Below are 13,040 nucleotides of genomic sequence, written 5' to 3' on the forward strand. Positions count from 1 at the left end.
GCAGCTAGGACTATGTGTGCAGCGACACAAAGTTATCCATTAGGCAAGGACAAGAAATGTTACAGGACCCTAAGCTGGATCTGAGTGGATACGGATCTACCCTGGTATATTTAAATATGTATCTGTCTCGTAGAGCAAAAGCCGAAAGAGATATCAAACTAAGTTATTTTTACCTATACTTAATCTTAGCAGATTTTGCTGGAGGCATTTTAACCCCAAATATCACCTATATTAGGAGATTTTCTATTTCTGCCAGTCCCTTCCTAGGGTCCTATTGACCCGATACAAAATCAGACATTTACCTATTACACAAGCTATATAATGCGTGCCGGCTTGTCGTACCGCGATTCTTTCTATAAACTGTCAATGTGAAATTGTACATTTATCTGTCTGTCGGCGGTTCACTAACGATCACGACCGTAGCTACGCTAAAAACGACTCCATCGTTCTGCCTTCTTTTTTTTTCATACGATGACTGATATCTGCTATTCTCAAAAACCAAACATTCGATGTGGTGATTCCATCGGAAATACCTCTGTTCTCTCCCGCTGGTGCTTTTGCACTGCTCGAGGGTTCTACAGATCACTTTCGGGCACTCCGTAGAGTTTCCATGGCTTCTTCATCCGCCGTCGTAAGGGCCATCGGGTCCTTCCAGAAAATCCACTACACTGAATCTGGGGGCACGAAGACGTCGGAGCGGCCGATGGTCAGTAACCCCTGGCGAATGACGTTTCTAGTTTCCCGACAATTGTGGAAGCGGTCGGCAACTAGCTCTAACCCAGCTCGGATGTCCGTCCGCCGGTTCGATCGTCCTTTATCTCGGCTGTCGGTTCAGACGATTTCGATTGGTCCGATCGGTGAACTCAAGTCGGCTTTTCGAAGACGTCATAGGCCTGGCGCCGTTCATCAGTTGTACTGTTCCTGACAATACCTACCAGTCAGTCATGGAGATTCAGCTTGTTTCTCTGCTCTTTTTGCTGCTAACGTGTTAGGACAAGGCGGCGGAAAACAAAACAGTTACGAATAAAGCCTGGCCTGCGGAGGAAAACTGAGGTCTCACTATGCTAGGCAAAATCTGGATCTTAAACCGGTGGTAACGGAAAAATGTGCGTCAAATCGCAAGCCCTTTTAATTCTCCATATATAAGTACGCAGAAACATTAATTCAGCAAAAGTGACCACTCCGGCCTGGCTCTCTATGTTTTGAGTTGTACGTCTGGTATAGCTGTTAGACATTTCATCAGACGGTTAGCTGGCTCCCAGCACGAAACGAACTGTCTATCTGTCTGTGCCGGGTTTGAACCTACTCCACAGCGTGTCCACACGATTAGCAGGCAAATACATTACCTACGAAGCTATAGCAGGGACCTGATGATGCTAGTCGATAGTGTGATTTGTGCCAATTTTCCTTTGTCTGCCTGAACTAAAGAGCAGTATTGAATACTTATTTTAATAAGGCCATCAATTGTTCATTGTGAAAAAAAAGATCATGAAGATCATGCTTCATTGACTACCGCCTGTCAAAAGAAAGGTGTAGGTGGTACGCCTAGAATAGTGCGTTCGACACTGATTTATCTCACTTAAGACGTCTTATTGTATTAATTCTCTTCTTTAATAGAAAGATCCTATTTCGACTGACACGAGCAGAGAGGAAGCTGTCGACCTAAATAGTTGAAATAGATTATTTGCCCTCTTCGACGCGTCACTTATAACGCATTTGAATCGAACATTCCGTCACCATTAACAGCAAACGAAGGCTAGCAAGCTGAAATTCGTGGAGTGTTTTGCTTTTACCTAAAGACCAAGTTTGGCCTTACATAACAACACCTTAGGACAGACTTAAACTACAGAATGAATAAGAGCAGCTAGGCTCACGACTCCATTGAAAATCAAAAAGTTGGAACCGCAATATCAAAACTTCGAAACGTTAGATGTAATTGATATATTGGTATAATGAATAAGCACCGGAAAAGCAGTTAGAGGCTTAATGACTACGTAATTCAAGTTAACTCTCGTTAGTTAAACCTATAAGGCTCTATTAATGATTACATATCCGTTCGTTGCTCAAGTCGACTGGGTGTGTATGCCCGCAAACGTAAATATACAACATTAACACAAATACTAGGTAAGATACATAAGCGACGTCTAGGCGTATTACCGCGAAAACAGGTGCCAAAGATATGCTTGTAAACCCCTCGGATCGCACGCTCTGGTAACCAGACCCTCTCGGGGCCACATGATCTATTTAGTTCCAATGATTATTTAGATAGGCATTTGGCAATGTCCTTTCAGCATTTCCTTGAAGTCATTCTACGTAATACCTTTCATATAATATTTTACAGTTACCATATGGTATGGACTTGGAATTGCGCGCATCGATCATACGCGAGCTTCCTGCAGAGATCTGGCTTAACCTGTCTTTGATATGTATATATTACGGCGTTGAGCTTCTCCTGGCAAACGCTCTCCGGTATAATTGTGCGCTCACTTTTTTTGCCCTTTGAGCGATCCTATTAATTGAATTGCCTAATGCGGCATTAGGTTTCTAGGGTAAGCTTTTATCTGCAGTTGTTTTGTTGTCTCTTTCATCTGTGTGCTTTATTCTGTGCCACTCTTTCGTTCGCCCACGCAGTCTCTTTTCTGGCAAAGGCATCACCAGGCGAACCTTATCCTCTAGCTGAAATCGCCTACCTTGTCAGCCATAGCAATAGCCGTCCCCTCCGCCGTCCCTAGTCGCAGTTCCCTGGCCCACGTTAAGTACCAAATCAGAAAAAGCCGACGCAGACCGCTGCTCTTGCCTCATGTTCTGTGATTTGGCAATCGTGTCAACTTCCCAAATGGCTTCGACAAGCTTTCCGAGCATCGATTTCTCTAGTTAATTTCATACAATAATAAAAACAGTTGCGTTTTTCGCTTTGACACCGGCAGTAGTTATGCAGACTTTCCAACTCGACCGATCGAAATCTCGTCGCGTTTGTGTTGTGTCGGCGTGACGAAGGCCAAGGCCAGTCACGATGGTTTGCTCTTTCTTGTTTCGACCGGCCAATGCGTTCGACCGTCGTACTACCGTTAGTCTATCTGAGATGACTGAGCCACGAGACTGGATAGCATGGAAATCGGTGCAGGACACCGAGAAGGTCTGCGTAGTTGAGCACAAAGCAGCGGACAGAAACAGAAGCGTGTTGTTTTATCCTTTATGTTCGTCTCGTGTATTCAAATGCTTTCCGATTGCTCAAACCTATTCAGAAGCCCTAGATCGTTTAAATATACTGCGCAGTTATGAATCCTCTTCAATGAATGGATCGTTCTAGGTAGGAACCTATCGTTCTGCTAACCTCTTGTTGGCAATGGGAATAGTTTTCCGTATAACTGGCGACAGCATTCATGCTATCGAGAAAAGACATACCTCATATATGCTGTACCGGCGAAATCATTTCAAGACATGCATCCGTGTGCAGTTTCTATGTCTCTTATACACGTTTCAAATGAAGCTTAGTAGAAGCTTGATGAAGACGTTTGTCTGTTTAGCATTGTTCTAATCAAGTATATGATAGGATTTAGCTGAGGTGGTCAAAAAGAACAACTCGTTATTCATTCAACATTTGGAATCGTGCGCACGTTTGCTTTACGATAGGTCTGTAGTCGATTCCGGTGATCACGTAACGTGTGCACGTCACGTATTGATGGCTTGATCGTACCGAGCTATACAACTCGGACCAACTTCAGATTTCGCTCATTGACGAATCGTCGATGAGTTATTAGATCACCACACGTAGACGCTTATATATATATATACATGTAAGTTCTCAATGAGATGCCCCCTGCATTGATCACAGTTCAAAAGTCAATGTCGGAGTGATTATGTATTCTAGACTACAGCTTGTCTGAAGTGATTCAGAAGCTACTCAATGGTCTGTGGTTACTACTAACCAAACTACGATCACGAAGCCATCAACATTGGAAACCAGGACATCAGTTATGCCCAAATGATCTATTTTTTCAAATTTAAAAGTCCTCCGTACCTGTACCTGTATGACCTTAAACGTCGATTCGAAATGCTGTCAAGTGCATTATTGAGATATTTAATGAATAAACGAAGGATTTTTTGTCGAAATGAATTTGTTTAAACATGTACGTAGGACGTACTTACGACAGCATACCTGTTAGTACGAGGGTATAAGGTAGCGTATATGGTACTCGAGCTGCCAAAGCCAACGAACTCTCGCGGTGATCAAAGGAACGTCCCGTATGAGTACTACAGGACACTCAAAGCTGTAAAGAAGGGAATAAAACACGCCACGGAATAAATGTTGCATCATGCCTTCTTATAAATCCAATTGAAGAAAAATGAAAGCATGTACATTTATTGTAACACATATGGGTAGTCCTGCTCAAAGCAGCCTATGCTTACAACAGTTTGGGGGGCAATCTAACTTTATATAGCTGAAGTTTGTCCAGTTAATTTCATCCAGGTGCTGCTTTGATATGCCCAAGCTACAGGCTACGCGAAATATACGTGTGGAAAACTGTCGAATCGGGCAGAATATGCTTGAAAATGTGAAGAAGGTGTAACTTTACAGGAAGATGTTTAAAAAACTCTTGATTCGTAGTTGTTAACAGCTTCTTTCATAGTGGCTAAGCAAAAACAAAATGGTAGTAATGGATCGTCCTCTGCCTCGCGCAATCATATTTACGATAATAGCAATAAATAGTTACCGACAAAAATGATCACGTCGTCGCCAGCCTCATTGCTGCTGCCCCTTTTCTGTATTCGTGTGTACATATGCTCGCGACGAATTTTTGGCAGTAAATACAACAACACAAAGTTAATTAACCCCACCCAGCATGTCCGTTGTCCTGCGTCCTGTTACCTTTTCCCTCGACTGAAGTCGTGGATTCATTTTACACATCATCAGATCAATCGACAAAAATTCATCATCTACGGTCCGTCTACATTATTGACAGGACAATGGATAAATTCAATATCTTTCAGAGGAGTTTTTTTCTCCACAATGCTAAAAGGCCTGGTCCATTAGAACTCTACATTTATGTCATACCATATGCAGTAGAAGCATGCCGTTACAGGTAAAGCTTGATCATTCTATATTAATATAATAAGAATTTGCTTAGCAGATTTTATTACTAATATAGGGCTACATTTCAGGTCGTATATAACGACGCTTCTATTTAATTTATAAGTTGCTTACCAAGGCCACAAGCCCGTTGACTTTCAGCGTGAACATATGCTGTGCATACGCTATAAGAAGTATTTCAAGAACAAGCGCCCTATGCCTGATTGGCTCCAGGCGGCAAGTACCCCGGCAGATGCCCCTAAGCACCTGTAAGTCACTAAGGTGGAGGGCCTTCTGGTACCTTCTAAACTCACCTGAAATGAACTGAAGTGAAAAACGTAGACAAGACACGAAAACAGCCGTGTTTCTACGCTTCGCCAACTTCAAGTGTACCAATTTATCCCGCCTGACATCTGTATTGGAACCTTCAACTGTAAAGCCACTAAGTTGGAAACTGTGCATAAAAACATTTGATAAAAAAAAAAGTATTCGATCATAGTTAGCGTTCGAGTGCTATGTAGGCTGTATGCTTGAATAGAAAAAGCCTTCAAAGGCCTGAGTCCGAGCAGTCGTAGTAAGTACTGCTAGTACTGAAGAAGGACCAAATTTCTTTGGTGACTTCTAGTGGATTACTCGCTAAATTGAACACACAAATTAGATGGGAACATTACAGAAAATCAAACTGGCGTAAAAGTTTCAAGCGACCATGTTCGTGGTGCAGTTGTATTATAAAATACTGTTTTCCATATGGCGGATAGAAAAATTAATGACATTGTGTACGATGTTCTGTTATTTAGAGGTCGTGTTATTTTTAGCTGACGCCAAATCTAACGGTTACGAGCATAATAATGACGGGAAAAACTTAAGTGGGATCCAGCAACAGCACTGAACTCTGAGCATTATTAAGCAGAAAGGACATGATGCGTATAGTACCTTAGGCTTTTTCTTACCTAAAAATTTAATACCAAGATACTCAATTAGTGCATTATCAACATTAGCTGGCATGGTAGGCCATTTCAAGCAGTTTACTCTGCTGTTGCACAATAGCGGTCGAAAAGCGGTATCTCGAAACGGCGTTTTTCTTTCTATTGAGCTAGGGTCAAATTTACATTGACGACATTTCTTTTATAGAGATTTTTATACTTTTACATAGATGCAAATTCATTGAACATTGTGAGGCGTGTGTGCAGCTATATATAAATGTACGGGCCGGTTGAGTCCGTTTTTTTCTTCGTCCAGTCGATGGAACGGAAATAGCTTCTTAGAGTTTGCCACATAGTAAACTTCACGATATATAGTGGCGGCAATTTGTCGCGGGGAACGTTTCCAGACATCTCAATATATCACTTTATTGCTCAACGAGGGGAAAGCTATCGAAACTAGCCCCATAACATCTGAAGGGGTTTCGATCTTGATGCAGGCGTTGTCACATATGTCATTTTAATCAGACGAGCCGGTATAGCAGATCAAAATAAAGAAAATAGTATTTCCGAAACGAATGGACATCTCTCAGTTATAGAAATTCTGAAACGGGTACTCAGACAAATATTAGTCTGTTTCATATAAAGATTATTCGTATAGACAGGACAAAACACGAGAAATATTTACACGTATTTGAGGTTTGTTTTTGGGAGCAGATGTTTTACTACCGTGTTTTCGCCTTATCATGGTCCACAGAGACTATTTAATACTGCCCATCTTTCTTACTATGACAATATTGTAGTTCTTAATTCGAGTTAGCACTTATCGAGGCATGATAAATGCCTTCTTTGTCATATCACGGAATAGATTTTAAACCGACAGGTATTCCTAGGGAAAAGGGTCTGATGAGTTTCATATCTAGTTCGGCCCCTAAATATGGAAACAACGCGCCTTCGAAAATACAGTTTTCTTCCATTTGTACACACACACACACACACACACACTATTGGGACGTATCTATATATTGCAATAAAGCATGTTATGTAATATAAGGATATATAAGCATATTAATAAAGACGGAAATATTTTCCGTCCGTGTTAATCGCCTAAATATGGTATGGTAGAAATGAAAGCATACTCTTTGCCCAGACATGTTAGGTACGTTTAGAGATGGCGGCTTAGAGGGTTCACGGCTACTAAGGTAGAAGTTTCGGGGAAAATAACAGCGTCATCTAGGTATAAACGTCAACCTGACCTATTTTGCTTGTAACAGGGAGCCCGCGAAGATACGATATAAAAAATTGAAGCAGTTTCAAACCACTACTGATAATAGCGAACAGCATCGGATTCAGGTATCCTTATCCAACCAAGGGTCAGCGTGTCCTAAGAACACAACAGCAATAAAAATCGGCATCGTAAAATAAATATATAGGGGTACCTATATTGTCGTATACAGATGGGCAGAATAGAGGAAATTGTTCATTGGTATCGGGAGCGAGTGCCGTTAACATCGTCACTGGGCCTGTGGTGCACCCTGAGTTGGGCATCGTTAAAGCCTATACGTGCGCCTAATATACACACTTTGCCCATTTGACCGCATTCGGCTTATGTGATGGAGATAGTGAAATGAATTTGCGGACTTCAGATCGACCCAGCGTCCTTTTCGGGAGTCCGACAAACGGAAACATATAGACAAGCAGACTGAAGGACACACCCCGCCCGCTAGGCTACTGTGTGATAAAGGACAACCCAGTGGAAGGGGCAAAAAAAAGCATATTTCTAAAAAGTATTCAGTGAGCTATACGGCTTAGCCCAGACCACCATGCAACTCTATTAGCCTGTAAAAAATCACACTAAAGCAACCGCTTTAGACAGACTATCTTGATAAAACAAATAAACACAGACTTTCAGTAACAGATGATGGGTAGAAATGCGTGTTTCTGAAAGCTCGTCTAATTTGCACCGAACTATTTGTTTTTTTTTTTTAATCTAGCGGTCGTTATACGAATACTTGAGCCCTTATCTATCACTTAGGTTTAGCTAAGCGTGTAATGCTGTTCAAAACAATGACGACTTCATGATTTTTGGTTCGTACCACAGTCTGGAATGCTAGCGGATATCGTCTTTAAGAATTTTTATGTATACTATATCCTCTTATACGCCCATCGATTCAACTTAACATCGTGAGTATAACGATATTCATTAACTTGCACTGTTGACTCCCTCCCCTAAACCTTAAACCCGTTACTCTCAAGTTTTCGTGTCAAAGCAGAGACACTCAGAGCACTCTTTAGCTTGGTGTGAACTACATACCATTAGTTATACAGGGATAAACCGCGCTACGTGCAGGGAATGTTTTCATATGTGCGAGTCTGCCTCTGGGCAGATGTCTCTGTTTTGGATACGTGTTGTTCCAAAGTCACAATCAGTTGTTTAGTAGGCCTGGTGCGGTCTATGACAATAACCACATGTTCAACATGATTATCTAACGAAAAGTTCGACCTGGACTGTCCAAGTTTTCTTATGCGCCATTTGCACAATAGTAAGTTATGCTATGCTTCATGTCACAACGAATTATTATGATAATGGCAAATTTCGAAAATATTCTAGTGTATCCGAATCATTGCGGCAGTCAGTATTCATTCGAGTCATTTAGTTTTTTTTTTTTTTTGCTACGATGACGTAAAAACGTCAATCTAGATAAAGTAACTAGCAGGTTTAGTCAAAGTCTTAACTATAAACTATAAGCTACTAATGAATTATACTCCAGTTGTATTATAGTACAGTCTGAGACCGACAGCTCCAGTAGGTGTTAGCATGTAAGTGATAGACGCGGATCTGATGACGAAACATTATTAATAATAGCTGGCTTTCGGGAAGATTCGCACCAAGTGACTGCCGAAATCGTCGACAAAGACGCTCAGCGATGTTACCAAGTACAAATATATCAGGGGAGGATATCTTTGCCACACAAGACTTGCTTCGGAGAGCTGTTAAAGATACTCCTACAACCTCGCCTGAAAAAATCAACATGGTGCATACAAGTGATGACAACAGGCGCATTGTTGATCACTGTGCAAAACTAAAGAGTGCAGTTGAAAAATTTTTGCACCAACAACGAGGAGAAACTTGTTTAAACCTACCGCAAAAATACTCATCGAAAGCATTTATAGACTGTGAGATGAACTTAACAATTGGTGATGATCAACGCGCTGACATGGGAGATATTTCCTACGGAGAAGATCAAAGTCGAGAGATGCGAGGTAGAACCGAAGGACACGATGCAGATCTCACGTGTTCTCGAAAAGATGTTGAGATACTCCAACAACACCAACGATCGAGTCAGGAGTCACCAGTAGACAAGCGGAGTTCCTATAGAAAGGAATTTACACCCGGCAGGAGCACGAGCAGTGACGTGAACGACTATGCAGCGAGTAAGCGGCCCTTTCAAGACCTGTCGCCCACCAGGGTGTTAGGTCAGATTGAACATGAGTCTCGAAAAAGGCTGTACTCTATCGAAGAAGAGTCTGCGTCTAAAAAGTACCACAAAGACTTCATGCTGTTGGTAAGTATGTTGAAAGCGATGCAGAGTGCGTAAACTGACTGAAGGCAAATTCAAATAATGAACAACGGTAATGTACGCATTCTGGGGTCTAAACGTAACCTGTTTATGTTTCCGAAGTTCATATTGTTGTTTCGTAATGCTAATAGGAAAACAGTAAAAGGCCAAAAATAAGAAAGAATCATCGTTTTTTTTACACCTGGCTAAGTTCCAAATGTTTCCTCATCGTATTTTGTCATAGACAGCTAGTGGAACCATATAGCAAAATGAGTAACGCTGTTTCTACGCACAATACTGAAATAACACAGTGTTATACAAGGATGGAGCGAGAATGGTCTGAAAAATATACAATTCATAGGTTCACTTACGGATAATTACACCTAGAAAAACACTTTTTCTATTAATAGTAAATTTTCTGAGCAGCAAAACACGCAAACGTCTCTGTTCTGTTTTTATTGTAATTCAATAGGAATCATCCAATGGAAATAATCATTCGCAGAAAGGAGTTCGACGATCCGTCAAGGAAAAACATAGTGTGTGTCCATTAAATAACGGATCATCGGTAGGTATTGTCACGAGGTAAAGTGCACAACATAATATGTTTAAGAAATGCGCAAGTTAGAAGTGAATATTTTAAATTATTCACACGAGGACCTTCGCGAGGCACCTATTATTAGTTTATTTTATAAAATTTTCGAAATTATTCAGCACTGGCTGTTTCTACAGCTTGCCAGTTTGCAATAGGACTATACTTACCCGTTCTCGTTATTAATCTTGTGTCAGTGAGCCCTAACAGTTTAATGAATGTACACAAAAGACTTTAGTATTGCAATAAATCGTTGAAGAAACCCACTGACTGTTGAAATAACGGATACTAAATCTTTTTCTATTACTCAGATGGCTTGGGTGTCCAGCACGGAACCTCAGTTGATCGCATCTATTTTGAACGGAAATATGGACGAGCCTTATAAAGATTATAGCTCACATCTCAGTTTAAATGATCGCCCCCAACGTTGCAGTTCATCTCGAAACATTTCAGAGGCTGCAGTTCAAGGTACTCTACCTGCTACTGAATATAACTGCACTTCGCCGTCCGCAAACGTATTGAAAGTCACCATTATGACGTAAGCTTTCGGTCTGCAATTAAGTCCTTATAAATCTATACCTTATAAAACCACGAAAATAACAATATCGCTCCATTTACCAGTTCTGCGACGGTACCATTAACAATTAGGAACAACTGTATACTAAAATTTACGCCGATATTTTTTAGGCGCAGTTGACCCACCAGCTTATGCAAGATCTGCCTGCTGAGGCCTTTAAGGATTATTCTCTAAGAAGTTAATGCTTGCAAAACGCAAACATCTTCTTTCCATACGGAAATTTGTTATTATTTTCAGCATTTACAGCTCAATTTAGTTCTTTAATTACTAAGGTCTGCTTGTATACAATTCCCTTTGCATCAATGTCCAATTCTAGGCGACGTCGGCTACAACTTCCAGAGGTGTCGAAACAATGGCCAAAACTATTACGCTGTCTTCGATCATCTGTAGAACACACGTTTCGAGGCCATAACGGCGTTAACCTAAAGCTTCACGCAAATTGTCCCGGCTTGAACGAATACTTGGAAATGTGGTTACAACTTAAGGTGCTGATGAAAAAAGCGAACTCAGCTACTAATAGTGCTGATATAAGGTAAAAGACAACTTATTTGCGGCAGGCTTGATTCTCCGCTCTGCCAGGCATTCCTTACAATAAAAAAAAGTGTTGCAGAATAGTGCATACTCAGTCTGAACGGATACTTTAAGACGCAAATATATTATAAAATAAATTTGATGTGTGGATCACAGAAAAGTAATCTTATTATAGGTCGGTGTAAAGAAATAACTTATAACCATTAATTCATCATAATTTTTTCTAAGAGCTTTATGTCCTTACAATATTTTAAGGCAGTGCGAGACGCAAGTGGTCACTCACATCCAGGAACTCTTGTCTGTGTCGGTCTGCATTTCTGCAGACGTCAACGCCTTAACGCGGCCTGCACAGGTACTAGCAGACCCCACTACCTTGTGCAGGTTGGACTTCCATTTATTTCAATTAGCCTAACATTTGATCACGTTAACATCTTCATTAAAATATCATAAACAGCTAGGATATATAGGCCAAGGAGCAGGTTGGCCATTGGAGGCCGTAGGCCAACAAACGGTTATCTGCAAACAATTTTTGCCATGCCACTATTTCACTAGTGACATATCCCGGTCTGTACGAACGTCTTATTCTACTAAAATCTGGGAAGATGAATAGTGGATTTGCTATTAAGGATCGTAATATTTCTTCTTCTATGCAATTTTCAGTCAATTAAGGACATCTGAATGGAGCAAACTAATCGAGTCTATCTGCGCCTTCCGAAACATGTACACGAGGAACATGAAGTTATTTACAGCATGAACTAACTGTCGTTTTTTACTGCTACGCAACGGATTCAGATTGTTTATTGCAAATAGTAAATGTCTATTTGTAAAAAGTCAGTATACAAATCTGAGGTTTTTTGTTGTAGCGTCACGCCTTATTTGAGAAGGCAGCCAGCATTTTCAAGCGTCATGTAACCTTGGAAGGTGATCAATCCTGAAAACATCGTATTTTTTTATTTAGGAAACGTCTCGTATTTATGCACGCATTGTTTTATCTAAATGTAACTTGAAAAAGAGATAAACTTGTGATAATACTACCAAGATTACGCCAAATCTATTAGTAGCAGGAAATAGAAATGTGGAAATTCGTGGAACAGGAACAGCAGTTATCGAAGCCTTAGCTATTTTAATTCGGGAAAAAAAATCACTGAAAAAAGTAATTCGCTTTTAACGCCACAATCCCTATTCCCTTCTTCTTTTGCGATACAGCAATAAGTTACGTAGGTAGAACCTTAATTAGGTTATTGTTATTGTTAAATTGCGGTCCTTTTTTTTTTGATTAAAAAAGACGATTAACTAGGATTTGTTTGCTGAACTATATCAATCTGAAATCTTTTGCGTAGTCGCAATGTTGAAGGAATAAATTGAAAAATATTAAGTCATGACAAAGCCAAGCTTTGCACCCGTAGGTTTTATTCATCTCTTTTCCTTTTTTAGGTAACAGCTCGCTGTCACAAGGACAATTGATCCGATCATCATACAATCTTTGCAATATCTACAAAACAAACTATTATTATTCTTTTTATATCAAACATCAACTTGTTAGATTGAAGTAGAAGGCCCATAACTAATCGTTTCTTTCGGGAAAGGAAAAAACAACGTGTAGTTCCATTGTGAACTAGGTATAATTTCGAAAACATTCGAATGCTTTTATATAAGTGATAATCGACGCGATGTTAGTTGTATAGATGTTTGTGCTAGTTTTTCCGCTAAGGCTGGTTGCAGACAGACGTCTAATATTCATAGTTTAATGTTTCACAGCTTCACACAACAGCCCTAAGGTCTAAACGTATAA

General features: G+C 40.4%; 1 protein-coding gene across 5 annotated transcripts; it reads left to right on the forward strand.

Moving 5' to 3' along the window:
• Positions 1-8,405: 8,405 nt before the first annotated feature.
• On the forward strand, positions 8,406-12,660 carry LOC111271694 (uncharacterized). 5 transcript variants are annotated; one of them, XM_022852636.2, is made up of 7 exons: positions 8,406-8,534; positions 8,858-9,557; positions 10,024-10,116; positions 10,452-10,678; positions 11,034-11,249; positions 11,504-11,629; positions 11,909-12,660. In XM_022852636.2, the coding sequence occupies exons 2-7, from the start codon at positions 8,919-8,921 to the stop codon at positions 12,000-12,002; spliced, it is 1,395 nt and encodes a 464-aa protein (XP_022708371.1). In that variant the 5' UTR covers positions 8,406-8,534; positions 8,858-8,918; the 3' UTR covers positions 12,003-12,660. The 5 variants fall into 5 exon arrangements, with proteins under 5 accessions (XP_022708371.1, XP_022708373.1, XP_086829129.1 ...); XM_022852638.2 differs by having other exon boundaries at positions 11,504-11,600; XM_086973003.1 differs by having other exon boundaries at positions 11,508-11,629.
• The last annotated feature ends 380 nt before the right edge of the window (positions 12,661-13,040 follow it).

The sequence above is a fragment of the Varroa jacobsoni genome, unplaced genomic scaffold, assembly GCF_002532875.2.
Source record: "Varroa jacobsoni isolate VJ856 unplaced genomic scaffold, vjacob_1.0 contig00877, whole genome shotgun sequence".
Lineage (NCBI taxonomy): Eukaryota > Metazoa > Arthropoda > Arachnida > Mesostigmata > Varroidae > Varroa > Varroa jacobsoni.

Bases quoted from the DNA above. Each gene is read 5' to 3' on its own strand.
- LOC111271694 (XM_022852636.2), top strand. From the start codon at position 8,919: ATGTTACCAAGTACAAATATATCAGGGGAGGATATCTTTGCCACACAA. The intron at 10,679-11,033 runs GTAAGCTTTCGG...GTCCAATTCTAG, and splicing joins TTGAAAGTCACCATTATGAC to GCGACGTCGGCTACAACTTC. The intron at 11,630-11,908 runs GTTGGACTTCCA...TGCAATTTTCAG, and splicing joins GACCCCACTACCTTGTGCAG to TCAATTAAGGACATCTGAAT.